Source organism: Prinia subflava, chromosome 1, assembly GCF_021018805.1.
Source record: "Prinia subflava isolate CZ2003 ecotype Zambia chromosome 1, Cam_Psub_1.2, whole genome shotgun sequence".
NCBI classification, from domain to species: domain Eukaryota; kingdom Metazoa; phylum Chordata; class Aves; order Passeriformes; family Cisticolidae; genus Prinia; species Prinia subflava.
Window position 1 is genome coordinate 52,966,393 of NC_086247.1, and position 19,392 is coordinate 52,985,784.

At 39.1% G+C, this 19,392-nt stretch overlaps 1 protein-coding gene across 2 annotated transcripts in view; it reads left to right on the plus strand.

Moving 5' to 3' along the window:
• The window catches only part of GNAL (G protein subunit alpha L), a 177,634-nt gene that overhangs the window by 59,253 nt on the left and 98,989 nt on the right, over positions 1–19,392 (plus strand). The window contains exons 1-4 of one of the 2 annotated variants that reach the window (XM_063396736.1): positions 7,024–7,577; positions 7,909–7,981; positions 8,826–8,880; positions 9,065–9,184. In XM_063396736.1, the coding sequence (XP_063252806.1) occupies positions 7,439–7,577; positions 7,909–7,981; positions 8,826–8,880; positions 9,065–9,184 (387 nt within the window). In that variant the 5' untranslated portion in view covers positions 7,024–7,438. Of the gene's footprint in view, positions 1–7,023; positions 7,578–7,908; positions 7,982–8,825; positions 8,881–9,064; positions 9,185–19,392 lie in introns of those variants that run through there. The other variant, XM_063396725.1, reaches the window with a different exon arrangement.

Below are 19,392 nucleotides of genomic sequence, written 5' to 3' on the forward strand. Positions count from 1 at the left end.
TGCAGATTGTACAGAAATGTGGCACCACTGTTGATAAGTCTGCAACTTGAAACCCAGAGAAAATGTTACCATAGTTTAGGAAATTTTCTCTCATTGTACATTTTTATTGTAAAAACAAACTTTTTCTTTCCCAAAGTATGTGAGAAAATACAGATTCTTCAGTAACTTATTAAATGGCTTGTTCCAAAATGTCTGCAAGTTCTGTGGACTTTTCAACCTTTCCCCTTTCTCCTTCGTGCACCAATGCTTTTATCACCTTTCACCCCAAGTGAAATGATCCTGTGAGAAATATTTGCTCCAAAGAATCTAATCCATGTTATACAAGCAGCACAGTAGATGCTGGAAAAAACTTCTGGGTTTTAGTAAAAATAAGATCAGTAAAATCATATGGGTTTGAATTTCATGAACTCATTCTATCAGAATAGCATTTGAGACTAGCAGTGAATAAGTGAATAAGTAAACAGTAGAAAAAGAGAAAACAGTAGGCTTACTTTCCAGGAGATTATCATGCTTTGCTTAAGATTGTTTTTCCCCCTCTCCCACGTAGGTATACAGATGGAATAGTCATCTATATAAGTAATGTATCTGCTTAGTCTTCATATTGACCAGTTTCTATACCAGAGAAATAAATAAATTCATGTCATGAAAGCCTGAAGTTTAATAGTAACATAAACTTCATTGTGGAAAGGACTACATGGGTCAATAAGCCATGTCTCTTCAATTATGAGCAAATATGTGAGAGCTATTTAATCCAGAGATCCTCTGCTTTGTACAAATATACCATAGAAATACTTAAAGGAAACTTAAGACCTAATATCACACAAGGCCAAGAAGAACATGACTCAACAGGTATTTGTTACAAACAGATGTACAGTTTAAAAATTAGATGCATAATGAGAAAAATACTAAGTTGTTGTTTATTCAGTAAGTTTTGATATTTTATCTAGATTTTCTAGTCATGCAGTCAAGCAAAAGCTGTATTTCTGTGGTAATATTATTGATGTAAATCAGGTTGTGAGTGCATGAGACTACCAACTTACTGGCAACATTATTTCCTGAAGATAATTTTTAATGATTGCTCTTGTGAGTAATTACATGTTGGGATCCTTAAACAGGGTTAAGAAGCAGTTACAGAATTCCTCACTTCACACTAAGGTAGTTGTATGCAATGATTTTGGTATTTTCTGTTGAGAGATACCACTAACCATGCAGGCACTCACAGGAATTAGAGCATAACAGCATAACTTTTTAAACTGGTGGAGACTTCCTTTTTTCTTTTTTTTTTTTTAAATCAACTATTTCCTAGGGTAGCTAAAATTTAATTTCTTAACAAAAGAAGTTAAAACAACTGAGAAGAAACAAAAAGGTATCTCTAAGTTTATATCAAGATAGAGGGGTGATACAAGGAAATCACAGGCCACATGTGTTTGGGGTCAATGTAGAGAAAATCTAGCTCAGCAGAATATTGTCTAAAGACATGGGGTGGAGGCAGGCATGCTATGACTGTGAGTGTCCTGCTCAGAGGTGTGCCTTGGTGAGGTTAAGACACATCACACAGTGTCTCACAAGTTAGTTTTCCTTCCAGATTTTTGTTCCTGTCCAAATAGCGAGATCACGATAGTTGACCTTAGCATTTACTATTAAATGCAAAATTTTACATTACGTACAAAACCTTTTACAAACTGCAGACAAATGGTTTGGCTTTGCTGTTACAGCTGTGCAAAATATTAGTCAGCATGTTGCAGAGAATCCAGGACATGTCTCTCCTGTATAGATTTTACTCTTTTTCTGAAAGTGGTAACTTCAGCTATATTTCTAGCTGACTTCTTTATTTATTGATTAATTTGCTTCTAAATTAGGGCAATACTAGCATATTTTGCCTGGCTTTGTTTAAATCTGTTTAATCCCGACGACTCTCCTAAACAACTGATTAGAACTAACTTTCCACTGCCTTAAAATGGGAATGTATTACCTTGTTCTGGGGAGGCGAGGGAGCAATGAAGTTGGGGAAGTGCCCTTGGAGCATCCAGCCCACGTGGAATTCTTCATGACAGAAAAGTGTCTCCCATTTTGCCAAAAACGTAACATATCCTGTAATACTGTTGCCTTGCAAATTCATCAAAAGACATTTCCCTTTTGCTTATTGCAGATGCATCCATGTCATTTTAACAATGTTATTTCATTGTAATATGTAAGAATTTAAACCACGGGAGGTTACTTAGTCGGACATTATTAGGATGTTGCTGGATTTATGTTTCAATCAGCTGCTTCTGCCTCTGGTACCAACAGATGGACGTGTGTGGAATGATGCCATGTGAGTCTCCATAGATGAGGAATTTCTAGTCAGAAAAGACAAGAATGAACACTGGAATGATTTTACCAATAAGGGTCCAAAGGGAAACTCTGAGCTGATGGGATGGCCACAGCAGAAGTTCCCTGTTTCCTGTGCTGTCTTGTGGGACATGGATGAGGAATAACTAGCTTGAATGAAAGAGGATTGTCCTCTTCCTTTAGTGTAATACTGCAAATCTGCTTTTCACCTGATGCTTTTCCACACAGGTTTCCCAAGGAGCATCTGGCTCCTGCTTAGATCTAATCCTCCCCTTCACAAATGCTTTCTCAGGGCTAAAGGCTATCACTGTCATTTCTGTGGACTGCTGCCTGCAGTTTTTCTATGGAAAACTTTTCCTTTTCTTCAGACTGTTATCATTAGCCCACAGTCTTCTTCTCCATCACATCACCTGCTTTCTCCCTTTTGCTGCTTTCTCCCTTTTGCTCCTTGTGCTGCATAAAGATGGGAGAGGAGTGGGCACAGGAGAAGTGGGTTTGTCAGGTGAGTTACGGTGTGGCAAGTGCCAAGTAAAGGAGTATGGCTTGGGAATGGGGACAGCAAACCCTGTCAAGTAGCCAAGGAACTCAGAGCTTTTCCAGGCCCTTCAGCATTGCCTGACCCTCTTCTGCATCAGTGAATTTGTCCTTAATCAATGGACATGAAGGCAATTCGGCATCAGGTCCGCAGTCACTGTGGAAATGCATACCTCATCTTTTCTGGCATCTCTCCCATCCTGCTTCTTAAAACAGATAAGCCCCTCTCAAAGAATTGTAATGACTTTTTTTTGAGATCATGGGTTAAACAAAAGTATGAAGGTTAGATTTCTTTTGAGTGTGATATTCACTTCTGTGCAAAGTACATGCTGTTTTTTCCCTAAACCCATACTCAGTATTTTTAACACAGTTAGAGTAATAATTTTTTTGGTTCCTGGTTCATGTATCTTATAAAACTCCAAATGTGGCCTTCCACGGAGTGTGTACTTTTGTGTTAATATTTGACATCTACAGAGACAGAAACTTACCAGTAATTTATTACTAGAGAGAAAGAATTTTTTTCTTAAATACCTATGCAGTTACAATTCATTTTTCTCTTTTTTTTTTCCTCACAAATTTGATGCTGAGTAAAAACTCAACCACTAGTGAGTTGCATATCCTGATTTGCAGCAGTAGGCTACATGAAAAAGAGAGGTCTGTGAGGAGAAGCAGAGATCAGTGTTACTCACCTAGTGCCATACTTGTCAGCAAAAGTGTCAGGACCATGTCAGCAAAGAGTTCAGAGATCCCTGTGAAAGCTGAGGCAGGAAGACTGGCAAGCTGGAAGAATCTCAGTGGCTTAGGTCCCCCCTATGCTTTTCCTCCATCTTTCCATTTGCTCTTTTTTTTAAAAAGCTGAACCAAAGCCACAAAGGAGGCTGTGTAAAGGGAAGATGGACTGCAAATGGTCTGCAGGATTGCTGTATAGAAACTTTCTCCACTTTTACCCAGTGTTTGCAAGAAAAAGCTCTGTATCAGTCCTGCTCTGGATTGGAGGGGCAGCCAGGTCTTTTGAGCTGCATCCAGAGGAGCTCCACATTAATTCTTACTGGGGCTTTGTCCCTTCTTACTCCAAGCAGAGCAGACATGATACTGATTTTGTGGCAGGGGTGGCCACCCAGTGTGGCTTCAGCTGGGTTGTCAATCCTCCTCCATACAGGAATGCAGATACAGCCTCAAGCAAGCAGCTTGTGCTCCCCAACATTCAGCCTGAGGCTCACAAATGCTGCGTCCAGAGGTGGGAACTCGAAGAGGAGAGCAGGAAGTAAAGCTGTTTCCAGTTTCCCTCCAGGAGGGCTTATGCTGTATTGCCTGGTTTCACGAGGGGATAGCACCAAGTTTGAGCACAAAAATAGAAGGCGAATCTCATTTTTTGCACACAGCTATCCACTCAGTATGTATTGATATTTACAAATATATGCATATATAAATGTGCATACATAAATATATGTATGTATATAGTTTTGCCTGACATGAAGGGGCAGAGGCAATGTGAAATACCCTATCTTTCTGGAACTCAAGGAGGATCCCACATTGGTTGCCTCAGAAGAGAGGGGAAGACCAGGAAGTGTCTTCTTTCCTTTGTTCAGGATTTTGTTTTTATTCCTGTGTACAATTTGTACTGAAAGTTGTGGAAGTTGGTTTGGTGAAGCAGTGCTGCTGCAACCTTTTATAGAGTTTTAGACTTATCTGTGTGCAGAGGAGACATATTCATATGATAGCTATGATTTCTCTCTGGAAAAAAAAAAAAAAAGAGCTGTGTCCAAAGGGGGTGAAAATTTCTCTATTGTTTATTATTGCTTCTAGAATTTTGTAGTTCAGTTATGTCGGGATAAGAGTTGTGTTTGGGAAGAGCAAAGGGAGGGTTGGGAATATAATTACAGCTAAAAGCTCTTTCTGGGAACAGGTTGCTTGCGCGTGTCATTTTTGAACTGTGTGATCTTTTCTCAGGAGGAAGAGACCCGAAAGGGTCATGGGGTTTTTCGAGGGGGAGAGAGGAAATGAGAAACACTTTCCCTCTTTTGGAGAAAGGTAAAAGCAGGATACACCAGGATCCTGTAAAATTCTATTTATTGGCACTCAGCTGTTTCAAAGCTGGGAACAAGTCTGCACCAAAAATCCTAATGCTAGTATGTGAAAGAGGAAAACTGCTGAGGAGAGGAGGGGAAGAAACAAGGCAGATTCCTATAGACCGACTGCCACTAGCCAGATTTGGGACTTAGGTCTCAAACTGAGGTATTTGCATAGGTAATAAATATGGCTACACACGTCTTCTGCATCAAAAATTACAGCTTCCGACACTGAAAGACTGAAAATTCAGACCCAGTTAGTGATTTCTAACCAAGCCATGTAGTTTTGAGCTCTCATAGTGCTGTGGCAGGGAGCAAACGACTGCTCTTCCCAAAAGCTATTCATCATATATCCTGTGTCTGACAGCCTCCAAAAACAGCAGTCACCCTGAATTGTGCTTCCAAACCTATCTGTATCTGAGGTGCTTTTGCCTCTCCAGACAGAAAAAATGTCAATAGGAAAAAAGCAGGCTGTCCTAAAAAAATGCAGCTCAGTAACGCTTAAAAAATGCATATTTTGGCCTGGCAGATCCTGTCAATCCTGTAGTGCGTTACCTCCCCCTCCCCACAGCTCCCCCCACCTATGTAAGATGGAAGATGAAAACAGCTTCCAGAGTCAAGATCAAGCAGTACCATAAAACCACATATTTGGTACTTGAATTCCATAGTCTCCTGAAAACTCCACATACCCAACCACAGGTGGAGCAGTACCTGTTCATTTTCTGGGTCCTGCCCTTTTCACCTTCCTCTGATGTGTGCTCAAAGCAGACAGGACCAGTTTCTCTTCCTTGATTCAGCATTTCCCACCTGAGTGAGGAAGCCATTGAAAAAAACAAAACCAACTAAACTAAATCCTTCTGCTTCTAAAATCTAGTTTCTTTTTGCTACATACATCTCAAGACTTTTTAAATTGATTTTTTTTATGTTGATGGCAATCTCTCTTTGATTTTACTCAGGACCAGGATTTTGCACACGTATGTATCTATCAAAATATTGATTTTTCAATAAGCCATCTTTGAAAGTATGGGGGACTAATATTTGGAGATAAGAGCTATTATAAAGTATACTGGGACTCCTGAGTAATGTCCATCCTTTTTCCAGTGTTCTTGTGCCTGAATGTGTCGAGCATCACGTTTGAGTAGCGCAGGTGGTTTCTGCGCAGGGGGAGTTTAGGAAGAGCCAGGTGCTGTACTGCTGCTTTTGCACTGAGGTGCCACTTTGCAAGGCAAGAGGTTTGAAGCAAAAAGGAATGCTTTATGGTCGTCTAGCTTGAAGTTTCATTTTAGGATCTAAAATGGAGGCAAATGAAGGAACGGAGATATGGTTTCTTGTCGACATTTGTTGTTGTAGTAGTGATATTAGACATGTATGTTATCATGTTCGGATCACACATTATCGTGAGCTGTTTGGACAGCTTCATTTTCTGGTTCAGCTGATGCAGTTTGGGATATTCACAGGGAAGAACCGGCCCATGTGCTGCCTGGACCACTTGTGTGGAAAGGGGCATATTTTATATTTAAGAAGTCGAGGCGGGGTGTTTGTGCCTGTGCGGGCTCTGTGTGTCGGGGTACACGCGGGCAGACCCCGGCCGCTCCCACTGCCCGGGGCCGGGGCCGGCTCCCGGCGTTGCTCCCGCAGGTCAGTCACGATGGCAGCCATCACCTGTGCCAGCCTGGGATTCCAGACCCCGGCGTGCCAGCCCTCGCTCTGGTAGCGGCCGGGCTCTTGCGGCACCGCCGAGGAGCGCGGGGAAAGGTCGGGAGAAGCCCCGCGGGTCCCCGAGCGCCGCGTCCCGCAGCTCCCTGCCCCTGCGGCAGGCCCGGGCGGGGGTCCGGAGGCCGCAGGTCCCGCGGCGGCGGTGCCAGCTCCGGGTTTTGGCGGCGGCAGCGCGCCCGGGGCCGGGGCCGGAGCGGGGCGGGCGGGGGCGGCCCGGGGCGGGGGGCGCGGACCCCGCGGCGCCGCCCGGCCCCGGCCCCGCGGGATCCAGGTAGATCCGTCCGGCTTTTACCTTTCTCCTTCGGCTCCCCTGCGCGTAGGGCTGGTAGCGGGGCTGTTTCCTGGTCTCGCAGAAAGAGGCAGTGCTGAGTTAGGAAGACAAAAATAGACCTTTACAGAGAAATATAGGGATTGTGTGCGCGGTGGGGAGGGAGAGCGGAGAGCGGCACCCGGCTGGTTTCCAGGAGGAGCCCTTTTCTCCCTCTCATTGCATGTTAGGCATTTTTGCACAGCTTTCTCCCCCCACCCCCTCCCCGCCGGGGCAGGGTTACCTCTGCCGCCTGCTCTCCGCATCTCTGGTGGGGAGCGAAGCAGCCAACTCCGCTGCGATCGGAAAGCGGCCAGAGACCATTTTATGTGAGCGAGCCGGGTGGGAAGAAGCGGAGAGAAACCGTCGCAGGGACACACGCGGATATAAAGACTTGTCTTCTGCCTCCCCCCGCTCCCTCCCCCTTGTAAATACTAAATCTGAGAAGGCAGCGATTTGACATCCACCCTGAGCAGCGGCTATGGGGTGTTTGGGCAACAGCAAAACGGAGGATCAGCGTATCGATGAGAAAGCGCAGCGAGAAGCCAACAAAAAAATAGAGAAGCAGTTGCAGAAAGAGAGGCTGGCTTATAAAGCGACACACCGCTTGCTGCTGCTGGGTAAGGAGGAAGCGGCAGAGGTGGGGGCCGGGGCGAGCAGGGCGAGGAGGGGGCAGCAGCCCCAGCCCGCCGGGGCGGCGGGCGCAGCCGAGAGGGGAGATGCGGCGTGCGCCGTGCCCGTGGAAAATGTAGGCTGCCCTATTGAGCAATGAGCGAGGCGTCCACAGATCGAGCTCGGCGCCTGAGCCACATGGATGCACACATACAGAAATGCTGCCGAGGTGGGAGATGCTGTGGCGTCCAAAAAACAAACAAAAAAACCCCAACCGCTCCGACCCCCCAGCCTGAACCGTGTATCACAATGTTCTCCCTTTCCTTCTTTCTCTTTTAGGGGCTGGTGAGTCAGGAAAAAGCACTATTGTGAAACAAATGCGAATCCTACATGTCAATGGATTTAATTCAGAGTAAGAATAATTGACACTTTGTGACTTATTTTTCCTTAAATGTTGGAAACAGGTTAACACACAGTACGCTAGGAAATTTCAGCTCTCACCCCCTGTGTTTTGGTGGCTTGACACTGTGTTTTGAGGGAGGGAGGGGAGTGAGAATAAGGAAATTGCTGCTATTGTATGTTTGCATTTTCTCCTTCTGGCCCCTTTACTGTATTTTACACTGTTGCTACTGCAGCGCTTGACAGGCCCCTGTGTAGCAACAACATGGCGACTACTTTTTACATAGAAGCAAATAACCAAATATTGCATCTGTCTGTAATATAAAAATACGTGTCAAATCAGAATCAGGATGACACTGTGTGCTGTTTTTCCGGTGCTGGAGTTAGCGTAAAACTGAAACTAATTTTGCCTATTTCTTAGAAATCATCCTGTTTTGTGAAGCTACATCATTTTCTCTCTTAAGAACTCTTTGCCAGAAATCATTTATTAATCCATAGCATTCATTTTCAATATCTGTTGGCCTTCACCTACGTGTTGTTGATTTAGAGCATGTTTACAGCATGCTGTAGAAATGAAAGAATGATTTCCAGTTCCATCAGGGAAGGCTTTGCAGATGTGGCTGTGATTGTCTGATTTAAAAAAAAAATGTATTAGGGATGAACGTGCATTGCTCTTCATACTATGCAAAAAAATGGATAAGGGGAAAATGTATTTGTCTTGCCTTTTTTTCCTAGTAGTATGTTTTAATGTTTGAAGAGCAGATAAACAAGCGATCAGTAAAAAAAAAATAAATGCAAGTGACTGAACTGCTTTGGAAGAAAAAAATCAAAGTGTTAATATTTCTGTTTTAATGCAGAGAAAAGAAACAGAAAATACTGGATATTCGGAAAAACGTTAAAGATGCTATTGTGGTAAGAACACACTTTATACTGTTCTTAAATGCTTGTTTGTACTGGAAATTGTAAGGATTATGCTCTCCAAGACAGTGATGAGAGAAATCCCATTTTGCTGATCAGATTGGATTATCTTCTATTGATCCTGTATCCTAGATTTATCCAGATTAATGTGTTTGTTTTTTGTTTTATCCAATTCTAGACTATAGTTTCAGCTATGAGCACTTTAATACCCCCAGTTCCATTGGCCAACCCAGAAAACCAATTTCGAATGGACTACATCAAGAGTATAGCTCCTCTTTCTGACTTTGACTATACACAGGTAAGAACAGAAACCACTGGTTTATTCTGCTTCAAGGGGAAACGTGTTGCTTCACTTTGATTTACTGAAACATTGGGGTCTTTTACTTTTTGGAAGATGGCCATGGAAAGATCTTATGCCAGCATCACCTCTGTTAACTTTCTAACAAGACTGGTGGTTGCACCTGTTTTAATGGTGCAAGGTTTTGTTGTTACGGATTTATTTGCTGCTGTTTCTAAATGCTGTTTCTAGTTCTCTTCAATTTTTCTGATGCAATCTTACATATTGACACATCAAATAAGACTTTGTTGAAAGCCGATTTCCCATGTGGAATTAGATGCAGGATGTTAGTCTGAGGAGTTAGTGTCCACCTGCGGAAAAGGATATAAAAGGAAATAAAAGGCTGGAGTGGCCTCAGTGTTGTTTGCCATACTTACTGCACTTCAGAGTGGAAGCCTGCAGAAGCAGTGGTCAAGTAAGGTGCTTTGCTTCCTCGTGTATTGTAGCTGGCATGAGCAGTGGTTTCCTTGTATGTAAATTCTGCCTTAATTTGATATGGAATCAATGTGGGACTTCTGCATGGAGGCTGATCTTTTGTATACAAATGAGAGATACTTTTCAGATTGACTTGCATAGGCATCTTACATTATTTTTATCTTTTTATGTTATTATTTATAGACACATGCATAGAATGTGTCATATTTTATGCATGATATGAGAACAAGTGCATAGACATTCTGAATTTTATTTTTGCAATAGCACAGTTTTAATTTGCCTTAAAATGGTACTGAAAGTAATTTGTTATGGATACAGTAAGGACTTAAAAATATCTTCATTTGTTGGCTAAATGATTGCAAGTTGTACATGCTATCAATACTGCCAAAGAAGCCATTTACAATAGAGCGTCTTTAGGTTATTATAGCTTCAGGGGGCAAGGGGGAGAAGGGGAAGAGTAGTTTCTTTATTATATGACTCATATTCTCTGATGTGTGGTTTTGCCTCTGGTAAACCTACCACTTTGAAGGTTCAAGATAAAGAAAAATTATCAGACATCTTGTACAGTTAGAATTTAACACAGAATGCAGATGTTAAAAAAAACCGACTGCAAGGTACACCCACATATTGCATAATTGCTCAATTGGTGGATGTAAGTTAGTGAAAATGAGGAACTCTTTTTAGATATTGAATGTGAGCTTGACATGAAGCATTTCTCTTATGCAGGTATTATAGTTCTGAGGCATTTGTTGCTCGTTTTGTGTGGATTTTTAGTTCTTGAATTTTGATCCTTAGATGTTTAAGTAAAAAAATGGTGATAAATATACTTTGCAGTTCTCTATAATATGTATGTTCTTTTGAGTTTCTGGGATAAAAGACGGCTAAACTGGACTTTTCATAGGGCTGGAGATTTTTTTTTTTTTGCTTTCAAATTTTCTCCTTTTTCACAGAAGCTGACTGTATCTAGTCAAATTTGACTCATAACTTGGTATTTTATATAGAAGAAAAATTGACCTTCTTGGAGGGGAAAAGAATAGGACCCAGTGGACTTTGAAACAATTAATAATTCATTTGAAATCTCAATTCAAAGTCAATTTTGGTTTAAAATAAAAATATTAATAAGTGGGTTTTAATAAAATAGATTTTCTGAAAATACCATCATGTTATTTAAATAGTGTCAATTATTAGTCCTAATCTTTAAAAAATATTTGAAAGGTTGTTACAAATATAAAAGAAGATGATAAATCTAATGCTGGTTTACAAGTAAATATATTTCTGTGTCACTTTCATATTTTCTCTTGTTTTCTTCTCAGCTCAATTCATAGGTGTAATATTTTTAAAATGTAAAGTATGCCAAGATTTTTGGGGGCTTTTTAATTTTTCTTGGTTGAGAATGTTATTTATCTCCAGGAGGATTTGTGAGCAAGGCAGATTGAAAAAAAATGCTATTGTGCTTCAGGGCTTGATTTTACTCCAGTTTAAGCCAATGATAAAGTAAAATTAGGTTTCCAGCTGAAATAAATTTTGACCCATTTAGTATTTTTGGATAAGGACAGATATAAAAATAAATACTTGGATAGTAATCAGTCAGGCATCCTCTGCTAAGCATTACTGATTCTGTAATTAATAGCTGATGTAAGTAGTGAGGCCTTCTGAGCCCAAACCAAGTTTTTAGCAGTAGGCATTCAAGACTTTAGGTCTAATCATCCTTACTTCAAAATAGTTGTAAAGGAAAAAATGCTGATGTAGGCGGCACTGGGGCACATTTTGGCACAATCTGTAGAGTGACAAAGGTTACCCTTCTTTGAATGAGGGAAGGGGCAGCTTTAGGATTTGTAGCAGTGTGAATGGTAATGAGTTGTTGAAGACCCTTAGTGCTGCCATTTGAATTACAGATGTGTCGTTTTTTTTGGATGACATTAGCTGTGTAATCTTTGTCATAAAAATCGATGTGTGTTAGTTGAAGATGGATTTCAGATACGTTGCATGCCAAATGTGGGAAAATGACTGCATCTTATCATGAGTCTTTCAAGAGAGATCCCTGTTGAAATGCAGAAGCTTCACTGATGGCACAATCTCACCAACACTCCTGGGCCGCTAATTTAAGTGTATTTGTGACCTATTGGGTGTGCTTGGACAGGCATTTTTAAATTGCATACAAATTAACTAATAGACATTTAATTGTGAAAATTATCCTTAAAATAAGTGGATATGAAAATACTGATTTCCTGTGGGTGAAATCATACTCTTAATTGCAATTTATGACTGAAATTCCAAGAACTTGAGTAAAGATGGTGCCTTCATATGTAGACTAAGATATTCTGGGTCTTAGTTTATCTGGTTTTTTAATTACATACCTCTCTATAAAATGTAAGCAGAATATTTTATTTAGTAATGATACAAATTTTAAAACAAATAGTTTTCTCTTTACAGTATTTTAACATTACTTTAAGAGTCTGTGGAGTGCCCCCCACAAGAATTGTACTTACTTTAAAAAATCATTATTTATATGGTTTGGTTATGCTACCTTGATGATTCTTTTAGTTGCTATAAAAAATTGAAAGCTTTCTGGATTTCTTTTATAATTTTTATATAGTCTTTCATTATTTTTATAAAAGACTGTACAATTTTTACAAAGTATTTCTTGGCTGACTGTTGTGTTCTAATTCTATAAATCATAAGAGATTAGAACTAGAGTTTTTACAAAATTGATAAATTGAAAGAAGTCAAGTGTCCACTGTATTTTCTTCCTTGAAGTTCTGACAGGAATCAAGATAAATTTTTGTCTGACTAGATTAGGCATTATCTTCGCTCAAAGGTGGAATCAGCAGAAATGCTTTAACACTGGAATTGTAGCATGCTTGCCCTATCAAAAAGGATTTTTAAAATTATTCTTGGCAAAGTGTTAAATGTTATTTGCTATAGTTAACAGGAATTGACCTGCTGCAATTTTAATCCTTTATTGATGGGGATTTATGTTGTCCTGTGTGAATCAGGGTGAACATATCAAGGCCATATTATGCTGGTAGCTGTGGCATATTTTCTGAGTGTGTGTTTACTCAGGTTCAGTTGTCTTTATTAAAGTTTTTGAATTTTCTAGGAACTACAAAGCTGCTCAGTGTATAATTCCTTTGCCCCTTGTCTTCCCCAAAAATGTAGCCAAATGAAGTCGCCTTGCATAAAATGTGGCTTGAGTGAAGCTCATCTGATCAGTTTTGTGTGGGTTTGTAGCAGGTAGTGGTCACCTACCCCAGCTGCGTCAGGTGTTTGGCCATACAAACCAGTTACCAGTGTGAATCATCTGCTTAGCAGAGAGCATGTAAACACTTCACAGGTTTTAAGGAGGGGGAGAGTTTTTAAAAGATTCACCATCCTTTGCCAGGAATGTTTTAGGAAGGCAAAGTATTTTTTGGAACCTTTGTAAATAGTGAATTGTGTGGATGCAGTCTCTCGTGCTGATTTTAGTATGTGGGTTTTAAATATAATTTTATAGCTATTTTATTAGGCAAGCTCTTTCATTTAGCTGTTAAGAATGAAATGTTAATGTGGGCATTGACAAGGAAAGTACTTTAGATTAATCAGGTCTGCAGTTTGCTTTACATTTTCAGGTATTGCAGTTTGTGTTCTATCTGATGGCTTTAATTTTCCTTCAGGTTTTCTTCTTAAAAATCAGGACATCAAGATCATATTATAAAGACACAATAAAGAAAGATAAATACTTCTGCTCAGAATTTGAAGTTACATAGACTTTTGCTAAGCATTTCAAATTTTTATGGTACCTGGTATTCATATTCAATCTTGTGTTGATACCTGGAGGTGGCTGCTTTTCACAGTGTGCATCTCAGTGTTTGAAGCAACTGAAAGTCTTTCTTAGGTGAAATGTAGTGTTGGGCTGTAGAAAATCTTTATCCTGGATTTTAAAAAACCTCATAAGTATGGTTCATATATGGTTAATCTTGCTTAGGTTGTACAGTTAATGCTGTGACTTTATTTGACCACAAAATGTTTAAGTTTCCCTTTGATGTAGCCCAAAGGAGTTACAAAATAGCATCACCTTACATTTTCTGATTTTCAGTTAACTCACAATTTTCCTATCTTTTTTGCGAGTGTGAAAATATACATTTTACCCAAAAATAACATAAAAGAGAGAATGCAGAGACTATTGCCCCTCAAATAGCTTCACTTGATTTTGCTTTCTATCCAAGTTTTTGCTTTAGGGCTTTGTTTACCATTTTGGGTAGGACGAACACAAGTTTTTATAACTACCTGTGACTGCAGTACTTAACATAACTATGGTCAATATTAACTTTTTAAAATCAATTAGACTTTAAAAAAATTAAGTCATTTGTGGTATTCTGTGATCCAAGATTCACATTGGTAGATTTTCGTATTTACATAAACACATATTTTCATATTTAAACAAATACAGAAAGTATCTGAAAGGCCAGACAACAATGAAGATGTGTTGGTCTGGCAACATTACTGCCCTGAACTGATAACACCTGAAGAACTAATGAGGAAGGCTGTCAGAGAAGGACAGCTGAAACACGTGTGCTCTTACAGCTGTTGGCAGCTCCTTGGTCTTCATACAGAGGTTAAAATTGTCAGAACTGATGCTGGAAAGTAGTGGATGTTAGGGAGAACAAGCAATCAGGCAACCCATGATTTGTCTTTGTTGTGGTAGCAGTTGTTTTCGTGCTGTACACTATGCATTAAGAGCAGATACTGAATTTGAACTCTCTTCATGTGAAGAGCAGATCAGCTAAAGCCCAGCAATAGCTTTTCTTCCATATGAAATTACTGTTTGCATGCAGATGTGGCTTAAGTTGTCTACTTTACATTAAATCAACAAACTGAGTCCTTAATGTTCTGATTGGTCAGTGTTAAAGTTACAAACATTTCATACATGAGATAAAAAATAGTTCAGTGTTACTTGTTATGTTGCTCTTGTTCTCTGTAGGCAGTAAGTTAGCTTTTGATGGATCAGTCAATCCAGTAGTGCTTTCAGAAATAATCAGTTATTATTTTAACTGTGTAGTTTCAAAAGTACAAGACTGGAAGTGGGATCACATTACATACAAGTATAGGACAATTTGGGAGGGAAAAAAAAAAAAAAAAAGGAAAAAAAAAAAACCAAGCCAACAAATCTCAAAACATCTGAAATTCTCAAATTTATAATATATACTGGAATTGTAAAAGTACAGAACTGTACTATGGTTTTCTTTAGTTCCTTTATTTTATCTCCTTAATAAATACTCTGACTTTACTGAAAACAAATGGAGCTTAAAATTTTAGTGGTTTGTGTATAAAGTACAGCCCTTCTGTGAAGCTCAGGATTTCTTGCTTAAAATACAGTTTGTACTTGGGATGGTGCTTGCCTTAGACAAAAAACTGATATTCAGGCATAAGATAAAGTAAGGGTTTTGCTATAGTAGAATGTTATTCTGTAATAAAAGTGTAACATATTTCTTCCGTCCCTTGTTCCAAACTCACTGACCCACAAGAGTTTCTACCAATGAGAAGTAAAGAATTAAATTTGTATCCCAGGAAAGGAGCTCAAGGATCTACTTAGGCCCCCAACAATTAGCAGTAGAAATACAGGGATTGGGAGCTACAGGAAATCCTGTACATGATCACAAATGATCCGAAGTTAATAAATAGGAGTTGCATTCAGAAAAAAAATTAAAGGGACAGGTATTAAATTTTCTTTCTGCGCCTTCCTGTCTCAATATTTTTAAGAACAGATTCAACTTTGAAATATCTGGAAAAGGTTCACCTTTTTCACAAGTACTTTGCATTTTTAGAGTATATTTTTTTCGTAGCTTACAGTGTAAAATAATTAATTCCATTCTGAAAAGGCAGTTATTTGAGAGTCTTATGAACAATGGTGCCTGTGAATAAAGTTCAGTGTTACATTAAATATTACATCATCATAGTAACACCAAATTAAATGTTTGCTGTTTTACATTGTGAGTCTGATTTCCCAGATAGTGAGGTGGTATTCACACTTCATCCAGCCTGACTTATTTATTATCATCACACAACACAGAGACTTTCATTGTGAAATTGGAAAGATATTATCATTTATTATCATTGTTATTATCATCATTGCTGCTGCTAAGTAAAACTTGTTATTTCAGTGATCTCCAAACCTGTTGACATTTTGTGGTATTACTTCCAAGTTTTGTACCTATTAATACAATTAATTAGAGGCTTTTTTGCAGTCAGTCTGGCATCCAATCAACTACTGTAAATTATTAGTAATAAATGTCACATTCTGCCATTTTTTGCTGCAATTTGAGATGAAAAGTTCATACACTTATATTGCATTTTACTACAATAAAAATGTATGCATCTAAATTTGTTTATTAGATTTGATGGCAACAGGAAAACTAACAATTTTAGGACTAATAGCATTTTTAAGTAGGAGTGACTGATTCTCCTCACAGAACCAAAAATGTATTAGAGGATCATTTCTGAACATTAGAATATTGTTGTTCAAGTATTTTTCAGTGTACACCCTAATTTGGTATTTAAGAAAGGCAGAATCAATAGGTTAAAGCCTGTACTGTCATTGTCATTGTCCTGGCCACAGATGTGTGAAGGACACAGATTTATTTTAAAGTGTGGTTGCTTTGAGGGTCAGCTGTTTTGAATCCCTTCACAACTGTGTCTGCTGCCAGGGCATCTTCTGAAAGCGCTGCTGCCGTGCGGAGGTGGCAGCAGTCCCGTGCCATCCTAGGAGGTAAGGCTTGAAGAACAGCCAGGGGAGTAGCACTGATCCCTGTGCTGGTGCTTGACAGAGGTGGAGTAGCGTGGCCAGAATCACCAACTGGTCCTGATTCCCAGTCTTTCTTCAGGCAAGAAACAGATTCTTGTCATCTTTACCACTACCGTTCAGGTGCACCGAAATTTCTGTAGAAAGATTGAATTGCCAATTAAAGGTTATATATTAAGATTTGACATGAACATCAAATGATGGCAAGAAATTTCACTTGTTTTTCCCCTTAAGTGTAAATCGAACTGAATTATAATGGAAGTAAATGTAAATAAGTGAAAAAAGTAACCACACTCTTACTGAAGACATGTCCATTTGGTCAAATGATGATGACATTTCAGACTTTCACAAATGGCAGTTTTATGAATTGTCATTATTTATACACTACCTTAAAACAGATTCTCCATTAACCAAAGAAAAGCAGAGTATGTTTCAGAATTGTCTTTATTATCAATTAATTATTTTAATCTCTTAAGCCAAAGATCACAGGTTGATTTGCTGCTTTTTCCATTTTTGAGTGCTCTGGAAAAGTAGTATATTTACTAGTCAGGGAGAACTTTTGTTTTTGACATCAGTGGCCATGATAAAAGTGTGCAGATCATGGATAAATCATCACATGTATGCATCTTGCCACTGAAGCCAGTGGAGACCTATGGAACAGAGACTATCACCTACTCAAATAATATTAGTGTAATTATTTAGAGTTCCAAAGAAGTTCCACAGCAGCAAAGAGCTACATCCCCCTTTCTTCAGCTCCTGATGAGATCACAGCTTCTCTTTCTGCAGCAGTGCTAACATTGCCGACTTAGAGCTTTGCGTGTTTTTTTCATCACCTCCATAGCTTCATCCATGGCTTGTACTTATTGTCAACAGCGGATTACCTTTTATAATGTCAACAAAGACTGCATACACAGACAGGATATTTTGTTTGCAGAAGGTAGCAACCTGAGCTGAGGGACAGAGAACAACCTAAACAGTGTGAACAGAAGACTCTATGTATACCTTGCATACTCCGAAATGGATAGGTTGAAAACCAAAAAGTATTATAAACAACTTTTTTCTTCTGAGGATCTAAGAAGCTCTTTATAAGAAATATAAATAGAACTGCTATAAAGCAGATAAAAGGCGAGAACAATGCTCATTTGCAGTTAACTGCTAAAAGTTTTCATAAAATGTTTATGGTTTTGTTCTGTCACCCTTGTCAATAATTTGTTTTTCTGTAGTTAAAGAGGTTCAATTCAAGTTTCAAAGCCTTCTCTTTAAAAGGAGTCAGGAGGAGAATGTAATTTGTACAACACAGTTTCAAGTTCATATTGCCTTTTAATTTGGAAACTTGTAATAATTTCTTGGAACGGAGCTACCTCTGTTGTAAGCATGCCAGCTCTCACATGAAGCATGCAGATTAGGGTTTCTTGCTTTAAATCAGTAGATTAATTTTGGTTGGTTTTAAGTGTACTCTTGTAATTAATCTACTAGTATTTGTTTTAAAAACCTATGCTGGATGTTTTGAAAGGATATTTATCCTTAGGCAAGAGGAATATTGGAATTTTTTTTTTACATCAACGTTAGAGATGAACTTTGCCTTTTAAATCTTTTAAAAGTAAACATTTTCTGACACTTCTGCCAATTCATTACATTTTAGTTTTCTTGGGGCTGTCAGTAGGTCTTAAACATATTTTAATGCAAATAATTATCCCACTGTTTTGAACTGAAATTGTTTAGCAAGATGAAATAGGCTAAAGATATGCAAGCCTTCTTATCTCTGTTAATTTGGTGAATGCTTTTTGATCACGTCCACCCTCACTTCCAGAGGATGTGAAGTGACAGAGCTGTGCAGATCATTCTTTTCTTAACATACACCCACATACTTTCTTTCATAGGAGCTAAATAATACCAAATTTAAGAACTGTCAGGTAGGAAAACAAGAAAAGGCAAAGAACAGTTAACTAAAATAGGGGAAAGTGTGTCCTTGCTGCCCTCTGTGCAGACAACAAAGTGGCCCTTGCCTGCAAACCTACAGCTGATCACAAACAGCAGCAGGACCTGGTTGTCAGTGCAGGCTGTGTGCCATGAGGAGTTACCAACTCCAGGCAAAAACAAACAAACAAAGAAGTGTAAGAGAAATGTGAATGAAAAAACTGTGTAACAAATACACAGTCATTAGGGAAGAGGTCAGGTGTCAGCACCTGCTACTGAAACCACATCATTAATTATTCGATTTTCAGCAGGTATCACAGCAGAGTGAGGCTTCATGGTAGGATTTTTAGCTTTTAAAATGTGAGTGAGAGTATTCTTTCTGGCAGGCAGGTGTCCTCTAACTTTAGCATCTCTTTCCATCTCAGGATGTCAGTGTTGCCTGTTCCTTTTGGGAAGAAAAGACTCATTTATTTAGGGTAGCATACTTTTAGCTGAACAGTAGAGCTTTTCTTTTACCATCCCTAGAATTAGCATTTCTAATCATTGTTGTTATCTACTGAATTTCTCCCTAGATTTTAGCAGCAGCAAACTTAGCATGCTAACCAGCAGCAGAGTGTGGGTATATCATGGACCAGAAGAATAATTAGTCAGGAAACGTGTAAGTGAGGAATCATAACTAAAAAATAATTTTAGGGACTAAAAATCATGTCAGTAGAGGAAGATGCTGTTGACATTTTTGAGAGCCAGCCATTCAAACCACAGAGGGTTTTCACTGGATTTTAAAGAAATAAAGTATTAAATTTCGTCCTTGGCCTTCAGTTCTACAGAGCAGGTTTTGATTCTTCTCACTGATGAATGAAAGGCAAGAACTATTATATTCCATAAATACAGAAGTCAACCTAAGCAGCTACATTCTCAAGGGTCTAATGCTGCAAAGGCTTAAACAGTTGGATATATATGGACCTGAATGCACAGCTAGTACTGCGAGCACAGCATTCATGCAGCTGAGCTTCCGGTTATGCAGGGATATTAATATAAA